General features: G+C 42.1%; 1 protein-coding gene across 1 annotated transcript; it reads right to left on the bottom strand.

The window, feature by feature from the left end:
* Positions 1-292: 292 nt before the first annotated feature.
* On the bottom strand, positions 293-12,350 carry sona (SON DNA and RNA binding protein a). The gene is made up of 10 exons (XM_049594130.1): positions 12,213-12,350; positions 10,048-10,144; positions 9,469-9,676; positions 8,967-9,043; positions 7,098-8,861; positions 6,093-6,504; positions 5,483-5,994; positions 4,861-5,348; positions 4,056-4,148; positions 293-2,512 (listed from the first exon to the last, which is right to left on the bottom strand). Exons 2-9 carry the CDS (start codon positions 10,073-10,075, stop codon positions 4,074-4,076), a joined length of 3,564 nt encoding a protein of 1,187 aa, XP_049450087.1. The 5' UTR covers positions 10,076-10,144; positions 12,213-12,350; the 3' UTR covers positions 293-2,512; positions 4,056-4,073.
* Positions 12,351-13,082: the final 732 nt, after the last annotated feature.

Here is a 13,082-nt window from a genome sequence, read left to right on the forward strand (position 1 = left end):
CGCACCTGCCAGCCCGGTCTAATTTTAAACAAGGGAAACTTGTAGACTATGTGCAAAAATACTCAGTAGAAAAGCTCAGCTCCATGTGGATTTCTTTCAAACTAAAGTTATTATCCCCTTGATTGTGAAATAGGGTGTGTACTCCTACCGCATCCTCCCAAAAGACACAACAGGATGAAGAGCACAGTGCACCTATTGGCTTTAAAACATGCAGTAGTCAATATTCTAGAATCAAGGAACAAATTATGATAAAATTACTAAAGTGAACACAGCACACAGGGACACAAGTACATACAGATCATTGAGGTTTTTAATAAACATCAACACATTTATGTACAAAGCAGGCGATGTCATATTCAAATGACCAAAAACAAAAAACAAACAAACAAAAAATCCTAAAATGTATTTTCTTCCTTTTCTCTGTCATTAAAATAGCTAAAGATCACCTCCGGGAATCAATTCAACAGTTCAACTACGCTTTTGGTGCAGAGTCAGTATAGTTACAGTTTGACAAAAACCTCGACAGAGTATCTCCCACAGTTCAACAGCCCTGGGTGTGGGAGGTCAACAAAGAATTTCCCTCTTGCATGAAAAAAATTAATTATGAGTGTAAGATTCGTTAAAAACTTCACCCCCTGACAGTTATCCACAAGCACCAAGTTCATCTTTGTTCTTCAGCTATCCAATGGGATAAAAGCATTCATTGAAACTTGGACCCCCGTTTCCTCAGAAGCAGCTCACGCAGAGGATCTACTAGTGGCCAGGGTGACATTTACAAGTAAAGCAGATCTTAAATGCATCTGTGAATTAAATGAAAAGGGCTTGTTGGGTTCTAACATTACCATTGCATGTCACTACGCATTATGTTGTCCATAACAACTCTCTCCTAGTTACCACATGAACACAATGCTGCAAGATCTGTTAGTTTCATGTGGTTATAGTCATTTCTAAAGAAAATAAAAACACGAGACAAAGAACCTGATTGTCTGTTACAAAAAAAAAACTTTTAACAATGGCACAGTTGAGGACATAATAAACTTTCTCACCCCCAGCGCAAAACAAGAATTATGTTCTCCATGTGTACCTTGAGACGCCACCAAGTTATGTTTTAATAATATAAACAGCAACAGAAAGGCAAAAGCATATTTATTTAAAAAAACAAACAAAACAAAACACTGTTAAGCATGTATTTAGTCACACAGTGAATTAGAAATGTTCTTCTAAACAAGTAATAATTACCTCCATTTACAGTGTGAAGTTTAAGGGAAGTTACATTTTCACCCGTCTGGTTTGTTATGAAGGAAAATAAAAAGTGTTACACAGATGTAGCTGAAGGTTGGTGGCTTACAGTCAGATCTTAGTTGTGATCAAATCCTTCAAATGTTTGCACGCGACCAAATGTCATCTAGTCTTAAAATGCTATCATGGCATTCTCAGCAAATAGTAACGGTATGCTTTTTGTGCATCTTAAATTATATTCTATATCATGTGTTCTGCAAAACACGGCATGTTAGGATGTTGGTGTTAAAACTGTGGCAGATGAAATGTCCATTTAAATATACAGCAAATACGTTCGCAAGCTGGGAAAAAAAATCCCAACAAAGCCCAAATGAAAGACCAGGTTAGAGTCAAACATCAGGTTAATGCTGTTTAAAATAGAGGGAATGAAAATCACACCCAGGGCAGTGCTTACTGAATTAGTCATGTTCTGTGAATCAAAATAATAACCTCTGTCAAAGCCGAAATTCAAACCTTTTCGCAGCAAATATATTCAGTTATTCCTATCCTTCAAAATAATCATATCTGGCGCCCTGTTCCAGGATTCACATGTGGTCGCTCTCTTGCCCTGAAGACCCAGGCTTCTGAAAACAAATCCCACATGAGGATCCACCGAAAACTTTCTCTGCATCGCTTGTTTATATAAAATCAGGGACTAGAGATAACCGTGGGGGAATACAGCAGAACAAGGAAGCAGTCTCCACTTAACACAATTCTTTAAGAAAGCATAAAAGTAAAATTTAGAGAAACTAATCTTTTACAAAAAAACACTTGCGCCACTAGTTAGTTTGGTTTGTTTCCTCTTCAGTCTTTACAACAGTGACTGCTTAAATGAGCAGCAACACTGAGGAGTTGGTGGTGAGAGTCACTACACACACACACACATAAACAATTCACACACAGACTCGCACTCTCAGTCATACAACTGTGCACACATGTCCGTATGTCCAGTTTACTCAGTGGTATCAGAGGTGACAGTCTGCCAGTCGCGCTCTCTCACACACGCTAACAGAAACAAACTGGGGAGCTGGGTGGGGCAGTGGCTGGTGCGCCTATAATGTAACTGTGACAACTAGGGTGCTCTTCTTCTTCTTGGTGGTTAATGAGGCTCAGTTAAGTCATCTGGCTGCCAGGGGAAACTGTGGGAAGGTAGGTCCTCCTGTAAAGCGTTTTTTTTTTGTTTGTTTGTTTGTTTGTTTGTTTTTACATTTTCCTTCAGTCCATTGAGGAGTGGCTGCATGCAGACAAAAACAGAAACAAAGGTCAAAGTTTGATCGTCATTTAATGTCAACAGAGAACATTGGGTTTCATTGTAACGTTGGCTTGTGTATTTAATAGAGGAACAATACAGTTAGGGGAAGGCTGATGGCATTTCGACTAAGTCACTATGGGTCTAAACAAGTGAAAATTGGAATAAATACAATAAACAGATATATAAATGCTGAAGGATGTACAGATGGACAACCCAAAGATGAGGGTGACAGTTGGAGTGCTACACCAAAGGGAGAATACATGAAGGAAAAGGTAGAATATTTCATAAAGATGCATGACTTGTTTTAGTTACCTATGATTGCAGAGAAGCAGAGAACACAGACGGGATCTTGGAATTTTAAAAATCAAAATGTAATCAGCTTTAAAATGCAGATTATCATGGAGTTTTGCCAAAATGCGGATGTAACTGATAAAGATCAGCGCTTTCTCATTGTAAGCATTATTCTAACAGTTTCTAAGCCGAATGAACAGGAAAAAAACAATGCTGCTGTGGTGTCATTCATGGGCACGCTGCTTCTGTCCTCCGTTCTCAGCTCAGCTCAGCTCACACACAACAGGGCCAGTTAGTAGTCAATAAATGCAACCAGCCAGTTGATTAGGCCAATCCTCTAAAACTAGACAAAATCTAATTTAATTTAAAAAAAAAAAAAAACAGACTTAGATTCGCAAGTGTCATTACCGCTCTACTCGCAGCAGCTGGTTTCACTGCAGAGATGTGAGTCACAGCTAGCTTGACCGAAGTTTTTTTTTTTTCCCCTCAGTCAGCCAAGCTGGATCAAGTCCTGCCCTCCTGTGCTTCTCCTCTGTATCAGGCTAGCTGTCACCTGCATCTCCAAGGTCAAACAGGCTGACACTTAAGTTGGAGTGCTCCTGTATTCTGACCTGTACTGTACTGAAACGTTTGTTTTGTTGTTGGGATCTTTTCTTTAATTAATGTAGGCCTACTGAACCACTTTCTTTGATAAGAAAAAAAAAGTGCAAAAAAGTTGTCCTACATCAAATTCACTTTTTCAATTATTTTTTTGTTGTTGAAATTTTATTTAGACACTCATTCTGATGACAAAATGTGCTTAGATCATAAAACACAGAATTCAGACAAAATAAACCAGAAAATACGGAATCTGAAAAAAAAATAAAATGGATTGGTTTTTTTGTTTTTACAATTTTTCAAACAGGGACAGAAAGACGAAAACGATTTCATTGTGGCTGGATAAAGAAACTGATTCCCGATTAAGTCAATGAATATGTTGCTACTGGACCAACGATCAACCGGACAAGACTGACATAAATTTAATAAGCTTAAAATTGAAAAAACAAATGCATAATTTAGTTGCCAAAAAGTAATACTCAAATATTGAGGTTTGGAAATGAGAACCATGGCATGCAAAAGGCTTTTTAATATCCGTTGTTAAAAATCAATCAATGTGCACAACGGAATAAATAAAACACGATCATTAGGACAAAGACATAGACTGACAAAGAAATAGAAGATTAAAAAGTGTTACCGTGAGGGCTTGGCGGTTTTAGCTTTCATCATCTGAGACATGGGGTTTAGCAATGGCCATCTCCTCCTTGCTATTTGCAATCATCTTACACTTCTACAAAAACAGAAAAAAAACAAACAAATGAGTTACTTTTCAGTTACCCTGAAAAACACAACCACATTACGCACTCTTCAACATTGTTTCTATCAAACATGTACACAGGGCTCTACACTGCGACCACAATGGTCAGTCCACAAACATTTTTTGGTGAGTATGCAAGTTCAAATTTCACATGGTCACATTCATGCCAGTGCACGCTGCAGACTGACGTCTCTATAGCAACAAACAGAGTTACAGCTTTCTCAGAAAATGGTCTAATGAGGATTAGACACACATCAGCAGGTCTGGGTTATATACGTCAGCTGTGTGAAATGTCTGCATCCTCACTGTGCTGCACTTTTAGAAATAATGATAATTTGGTTGCATGTATCGTCGCTTCTATGCGCCCTCTCACTCCCTATTCTGCTATTACTATTTGAGTAACATTTCGGATTTAAAACTCATTCCCTTCCTTGGCATTCATGTCGTCTTTCTCAGGTGCCTCATCTTCACCTGCATAGGGCAGCCAGTATTTCAGATTACACAAGTATTTGGCTAATCCATATGTAAAAAACCTCGCAACACAAAGGGTGCGGCCAAATCATGTGCTGGTGTGACCAACTAAGAAATTTGGTAGCATCAGTGATGCTGGTGAAAACGTTAGTGTGGAGCCTGGGTAGACATTATTATTACAGTGTAATCACAAAAACACATGTAAACCATTTACCTCGGTAAGCTCCTTGATGGTGTGTATGTTAGCTTGCTGAGTGACCTTCCTCTTTGCCTCCTCGATGTGGTCCAGGTTAAGGGTTGGCGTTGGGGGCGCGAGACATGGGGGAGGCTTGTTAGTGATGGTCGGAAGCGGGGCAAGGGGAGGCATGGCCGCCAGAGCACCCATGTTGGTCAAGGCAGCTGTCATAGTAGCTGCTGTCATACTCGCCATAGCAGCACTCATGGTGATGTTTGACATGCTGGGCATTCCTGGAATATTGGGGAGCCCCATTGGACCCATGTTGGGCATATTCGGCATGTTGGGCATCCCCATGCCCATTGGGAGAGGTAAAGGTAGAGGTAAGGACAGGGGGGCAGGAGATGGAGTGGGCAGAGGGAGCTGGAGGATGGCTTTCGGCCGAAGACTCTCAGGAATGGGCACCCCTGCCTTAGCGCACATGGCAGCAGCATTAGCTTTGGCTATCTCCAGTAACTGGTCCTTATCTGAAGACAGACAGAGAGAGTTATAAGCAACAACGGGGAGCACAGAGAGGAAGATTAAGCAGATGAGTCATGTAAATTAAGTGTGAAAACTTTTTTCAGTTTGACTGTCACTGGTGACTATCAAAATGTTTTACCCAGTTCAGTGAGCCGTGGAGGAGTCTTGCTGGTGCTGCGCCGTGTCCGGGACCCTGAGCGGCGCTGTTTGCGTAGAATGAGAACTGGAGAGTGGCTAGGTTCCCTTTTCCAACGGTCTCGCCTATCAAATGAACGACTGCGAAACACAGGGCGCCTTCCCCGACCTCTTGACCTAGACCTGCGTCTGCGGTCGGAAGAACGAGACCTTGATCGCCTGCTTCTGTCTCCTGACCTTTTCCTCCGTCCTGTGGAACGGCTCTTAGATCGCTTGCTTCTCTCTGTGGACTTGGACCTCCTCCTTCCACGGGGGTTGGGTGAGCGGGACCGCCTCTTTCGGGTTGGAGAGCGGGACTTGGATCGGCGGGTTCTGGTTCGTGACTTGGAGTGTGATCGCTTACGCCGCGCGGGGGAGCGTGACCTGCGCCTCCGGGCAGGACTCCGAGATTTAGACCGTCGTTTCTTTCTTTCTGATGGGGAGACGGACTCTCTTTTCCTCACAGGAGACTTGGACCTGGGAAAAGATGAATGATAAGAGATGAACAATTTTGCAGACTTTTTAATTACACCTACTAGTGCAGCATGATGTTAGCATTAGAGCACACAACAAACCTAGACTGCTTCCTTCTGGATGTAGACTTGGATGCTGATCGTCGAGGTGAAGAAGTTGAGCGTGAAAGTTTCCTGCGATCCGTAGGTGTGCGTGACCGCTGCTTCTTCTGCACCCCCGGAGATGCTGAACCTGAGGAGCTTCTCTGGCGTTTAGATACTGTTTTAACTGGAGAGGAAGAATCCTCTTCTTCATCTGAGCCTTCGGAACAATCGGACCCATCTGGGTCCGTGCCAGGTTCTCTGGAACCAGACCTGGACCTGGAAACATCCCGTTCATTGGAGGAGCCTGTACGCTCCCTCTGGTCCTTGTTATGGTCTGGAGAAAGTCTTTTAGGTTGCTCCTGCAACGTACCTGAGGAGCTCCCGGCTTGAGAACTGGAGGCAGCTGCTGGGGGCATGGGTTTCCAGCCACCTGCATTGTAAATGTTGAGGCATGTTAGGACATTTCAAGGCAACAGTAACACAAATAACTGTTGATCTGAGCTATGAATTTTTGGAGTTTGTACTTTTAACTCTGTATATACTGCAAGTATTCAATAACAATAAACATTCACAGCTTGTTAAAAAAAACCAACAAGGAGCAAAATGATGTTTTCCAACTCTGATTTTCTTGAAGGCCTGAGAAGTGGAGAGTAACGTGATTGATACTTGAATTTGATGATGAGTATGGGCAATATATCAACTGTAATACTGCAGTCAAGTCAATGTTATACATCCAATTGATCTACAAGTAACATTTTCCAGATTGTGGAGAACAGCAATTTAAGTTTTTTGTAATAGACAGAGAGCAGATACAGCAATTTTAGGAACAATATCAATTTAAGTTTTTATAGTGTGCCATTTGTGTATCAATTACTCGCTATGCGTTACCTTGAATTTGTGAAAAATTTTGCATTTTTGCATGCCTCTACGATGAATAGAGAATCCAGCGAGTAACTGAAAGACAAATAGTCATTTTGTGGGTGAAGTATTTCTTTAAAAATATAGCAATGAAAAAAGACTGACCTGCTGTCGCTGTAAATCCTCCACTTTCTCCATCTGTCTGCTCTGCCTCAGGAGAGGAAGGCTTCATCTCTTTAACAGGAGAGGAAGATGTGGATCTTGCTGGGGAAGAGCTGTCAGACCTCTCATCACTTGACTCAGACCTGGACCTAGACTTAGATCTGTTCAAGCCCGCAGAGACAGATTTAGACTTTGACCTTCTTCCACTCTTTTTAGGAGATCTGGACCTCCTCTTGACAGGTATTGGTGTGTGTGACTTTGACCGATGCCTTCGAGATAACGAGCGAGATCTGGAGCGTTTGCCAGACCTTGGTGGTGATCGATTTCTCCTGGCAGGGGAACGGGAGCGCCTTCTCACTGGCGAGCGGGATTTGCTCCGCTTTCGCGGAGTCCTTGATCTGGAGCGCCGGTTGCGCTTAAGGACTACAACGGACCGTGACCGAGTCCGCCTGCTCCTGCGGACTGACCGGGAGCGTGAGCGGCGAGATCTGGGGGGTGGAGACCTCCTACGTCGAGACAAGGATCGACTCCTGGAGCGCCTACCTCCTGCACGTCTTGCCAGCGACCTCGACCTGGAGCGACGTACAGGACGTCTTGTTCTAGAGCTTGAGCGACGGTTTCTAGTGATGGACCGTGACCTTGAACGCCTGCTTACTGCACCACCTCGTCTAGGTGAGCGGGCCCTGGAGTGCCTTGTGCCTCCACGGGATCGTGACTCTGACCTTCGACTTCTCCTTGGAGACCGAGATAGAGAGGGGGACCTGCGGCCACCACGTTTAGGGGATCGTGAGACCCTCTTTTTAGGAGAGTGAGAACTTCTGCGTCGTTTTGGAGAAACAGACAATGAACTCCTCCGACGTTTAGGAGACTTCCTTGGAGACTTTGACACCTTCTTCCTGGGGGTGAGGGAGCGAGAGGTGGATCGAGAGTGACGGGTAGCTCTCTTGGGAGACTTTGGGGACGGGGAGAGTGACTTCCTTCTGGATTTAGGGGACTGAGAGCGGGACTGAGAGCGGGACAGCTGGTGACTCTTCAGAGGAGTTGTAGACCGTTTTCCCTTTGAGGTTGACCTGGAATGGGTTCGTGAACGTTCTTTTATTGCTGCTGCTCTTTGCCCATCAGACCGCTCCCTATTAGGACTAGGTGTTGGTGAACGACTATGACTTGAGCCAGACCTTTTAATGTCTAAAACCCTGGGAGGGGAAGGAGACCCGGATCTCTGAACTGAATTTGCCTGATCTTTCAGGCCTGGGTCGTCTCTTGGGGTAGAACTTTCTTGTTTAGGGATGATGTCAGGGAGTTCCTGGGCATGGCTGAATGTACCATCAGCAAGACCACTCTCTGTCTTAACCTTAACTGTTGCTGTCTGCGTTATCTCATCTGGGCCTGCAGAGGGCAACCTCATATCCTTTTCTGATCGATTGGTATTACTGTCCTTTCCTCCAGCCTGGGACATATCCATATCTGATATCTCCTCTTTCTTCACTCCAAGCAATTCAGGTTTCTCCCCTCGTTTGCTTTTTGAAAGCAGTTTAGACACCGGTTCTTGCAGGTCAGATGCTGTAGCTGGAGAGTACTTGCCATCACCAACCCCTTTCCCTCCTTCACCTTCAGACTCAGAGCCTGAAGCTGAGCTGCTTTCAGATGGCGAGCGAGACGGGGATTTCTTTTCCTGTTTTTCATCTTTCTTCCTCTTCTTTTTCTTCTTTTTAGCAGCGTGTCTTTTGTGTTTTTTAGATTTTGCATCTCCCTCTGTGTCTGCACGATCTGAGAGCAGAAGTAAAGAATCATTTTATTTTTTTAACAAGTGACTGGAATTAAGTTATTACTTTAAAAGAAAATATGAAGTGCTTGTGGGTGAAGGTCTCCTACCTGTAATTGCATCCTTTTTGCCCTCCTCCTTCTGCCCAGCTTGGTCTCCAAGTCCTGCAGCTGCAGCCAGTCTGGCACTACAAACACAAGGAAAATAAAAAATTGCATTTTTTTTCTTGTTAATGTGTAAAATCTAAGTTCCCAATACAAGTAAAACACAAGTAGGTCTCCTTTTGAGTTTGGGTAATGTACAAAATCTTGTATAAGCATTAGAAAAATCCTTTCAATAGGATTGGTGGCTTTTCCTAGACAACTCTCCAGAGAATATGGGAAATGTGGATTCCAAACCATATTTTAGACAATTACATCTGTATCAAAATGTTTGTGCCAAGTGCCTTACACCTCATAATCCACACTATGTTAATGTTTTCTGTATATTAAGCAATCACCATAACACCCACCAAAATTCCATTGTGGTGTTTTGTCAGATAGAGTCAAGTCTCGTACAACAACGTATCTAGTTTGCACAATGTGTTTTAATTTAAATTGAACTTTTTCTTACCTGGCTCTGGTGGTCCTGACCGGCCTCGGCGGCGGTGTTGGCTCTACGTCTGACTCAGCACCAGATTCTGAACTGCTCTCCTTTTCCCCCTTTCTCTTCCTCTTCTTCTTCTTGCTCTTGTGTTTTCTGTGCTTCTTGTTTTTCTTGTGAGGTGGCTCATTCCCTTCCTTGGCATTCATGTCGTCTTTCTCAGGTGCCTCATCTTCTCCTGCACAGGGCAGCCAGTATTTCAGATTACACAAGTGTTTGGCAAACCCATGATATGTTTAAAAAACAAAAAAACAAAAAACAAAACCTAGAGCAAGTTAGGCTCTTGGATTAGTGCTGCACCTAAAAATAGTACATTTTATTTTGCTTGATCTGAAGGCTTGTGTTGATCATTGTAGTCATTTTACTGTCTAAAACGTTCAAGATATGCAAAGAGTGAAGTAATACATAGCTAGGGGGCATTTGGCAGTCTTTTATGATAAACTAACAATTCAAACCTGAAATCTGGGAGAAAACAGCAGTAAAATTTACTAAATCAAAATGGGTAAACATTGTAATGACAAGTTTATTTGTGTCTTATCAATCACTCACCTGAGGGGATGTCCACTGCACATTCCATTGTGCCGGTGCCCCTGATTTTGTAAAAGGCCTTCTTAATGTTACTGGTGTGCCTCTCCCTCACTCAACACTGGCGAGGAAAACAAAGGTACTGTAAGTTAAGCAACAAAGAATGCAGCACCAACACAAGAGGATGTATAGATTTCGTAGCCATGCCATAGCAAATTATAAATAACACAATCATCTAATAAAAGGGTTTTTCCATGAGCCCTGGTCAGGCTGCTTTAGCCACTCCATGCTGTGCAAAGCCTTGACAAACTACAACCTCCAAAACTAAAACTAAATCAATCCCTCTCTAAAAAAGTTTGAATAGAAACTTAACATTTTAACCTCCATGAAGGCAGGATTTACTGCAATTCTGTTGCATTAGACTACTGTTGCATATAGTCCCTCTGTGACTAAAACTAACATTGCAGACGAGAAATGCTCCAAGAATATCCATCTCCAAGAGGAAAGACTGGAACTGATCCATTTCCAATTTGTGCTCAAATGAGACACAGAGGGGGAAATAAAAAATAAAATACATGTTGAGGTCTCATTCCTAAACCTAAACAGGTATTGTGAGAACATCTTCTGATCATGTTATATTCAATTTTTCAACCACATACTGTTGTTCAAGCACAGTAACTTAAATGGACGATTTGGCATGCAAACTCGACAGCTTGTCTGTGAACGCACAATCCAATGCTTAAACCTTCAGTATGTCTCAGCACAAATGTGGAAAGCTGATAAGATTACTGATGAGGATAACACAGTAGCTGGTTTCCCTTTGCTTTTGATTTTGCAGGCTGTAAAGTTTTCAATTAGTTTCCAAGGAGAGGTGATAGTGAACAGTATTATGGGTTTCCTAACAGATCAGCCATCTTCAGGGAGAATAAACTGTCGGCAATACCTGCCTTATCACCACTGACCTGGATGTGACCAAACGTGTAACAAACACACCAAAAGCCGGAGCACTGGTAGTACAAGTCAATGGCATAACCATCTAAGACATAACACTAGACAACTTCCTAACCCAACAAAGGCAGCGTTGCCGTCCCCTGCAGCATCTCTCTAACCAGTGAGGTCGGATTCCTAAAGCAAACAAAGTCTGTAAACAACTAAATGCAAAGATTGACTATATTTCCTTGCTCCACATTAAAACTGTCTTAGATCTTTAAAAGACAACTTATTAAATCTACATTTATTTTACTGTTAGCCCACTGCCCTTTGTATACATACGGATGACTCTATTATTTTTCACAAAATTTAAAAAAAATAACAATTGAATAAATACTGCGTTTGACTAAAGAAAGTAATGTTAGACGTCCTACAATCGTAAAGCTTTAATACGGCGAAGATTAGCCCTGCTAAGTTAGTATACAAACATAGCGTGAGAAGCACTGTTACTCATAAACACTGGCAATTGAGCCAAACTCTCACTGTTTATTTAAATTGCGTTAAAAATTTATGAAAAGCTACTTAACCGAAAACAAAACCACGTAAACTGCACCGGCATTTGAGGTTATGTAGCCATAACACCTAGCTAACTGTTACCGCTTCAGTTGATGCTAAAGCTAACGTTAGCTATCAAAGGTACGGTTGCCGACATATTACTTTAGATATCAAGTACCGTAAGCTAATATTAAGTTACCCCAACTTTTCGTTCACATTATAACACAGTGTTGAGTTACACCAAAAATAATTATTAATATGTATTGTTAGGCCAAAGCTGCATGGATAATAGAGGCAAAAGGAGAAAAAAGTTTCCAGTAGTAACAGACATTAAGACGTTAGATAACACTGATCACTGTCAGGCCTGCGTTAACGTTCATTCACAGATCACTGCGACTAGCTAACTACATCCCAAGTCAATATAACATTAGCTGTAATTTACTTCAATTAAATGGTTGATTCTTGAAACCTCACTTGTTTTGCACACTCCAGTAAGGCAATGTATGGGCTTTAGGAGTCAAACATGCTGCCTGCACGCCGCGGCCTAAGCGGCGACCCACTGCCAACTCGTTCACCACCATTACCGCTAGCTGCGTTAGCATGCTCGTAGCTATTCAAACTAGCTAGGACATTAGCTGCTACTTGTTTCAACAAAGCAAGTTCGTTCGCTCATCACAGCAGCCGACTCTATAGCATATAATTACCCAGTTTGTGTTCGGTTGATGCGGCCCCTGTGTAGAAAATGCCAGATAGCTGCAGTCCTTAGGAGTGTGAATCCAAACAACCGCTGAATATGCTAACCGTTTACGTTAGCGAATTACCTGATCCGCCATGATGGGGAATGGTATCCCAAAATGCCATGCTACGCGGTTTGAATGGCGGCGTCACTGTCTCCTAGGCAACTCTTCATGCTCCAAGGCAGCAGACCGGAGTAAACTGTAGATGTGATACTGATAGAAATACAATGATTTTAATCCTATGACATCATCATATTTTTTATTCCATGCAAGAATAAGAATAACTTTATTCATCCCCAAGGCGAAATTCACGATGACAAAAGTTAAATGGGTGTATATGCGTAAATTGCGGACCTTTGTATCTTTAACTCTATCGTTTGTATTTTACTTGAATTTAAACTCGGATATTTTATTTCGCTCAGGTTTTTGATCCATATTTTTTACATACACCATCTTAATGAATTGCTCTTTTATATTTTGGTCCAGAGAGAAGCATTATTTAATCCAGCTATATTTCTTGAAATGACAAAAATAAACATAAACTTGAAGGTGAACACTATGACACCATAATTGGTTTGTATAAATAAGTAAGAAAAAGCCAACCCGAAAATTTGAACTGCCCCAGGTTGGCATCTGAAACCTCTGGAGTGTTTTAATTGCATTCCATGTTGTTACTAAATTGCCAGTGATTTTCTTCACAGTGCTCATACTTTACAACACATTTCCCATTGGCCAGTTAACTAAATGATGCATCCAGGATGTAGTCTGGGACTTACATGTTTGTAAAATTGCTGCCTAATCACCATACCTATAACAACAAAATGATATGCACAAGAC

Source organism: Epinephelus fuscoguttatus, linkage group LG13, assembly GCF_011397635.1.
Source record: "Epinephelus fuscoguttatus linkage group LG13, E.fuscoguttatus.final_Chr_v1".
Classification (NCBI taxonomy): Eukaryota; Metazoa; Chordata; class Actinopteri; order Perciformes; family Serranidae; genus Epinephelus; species Epinephelus fuscoguttatus.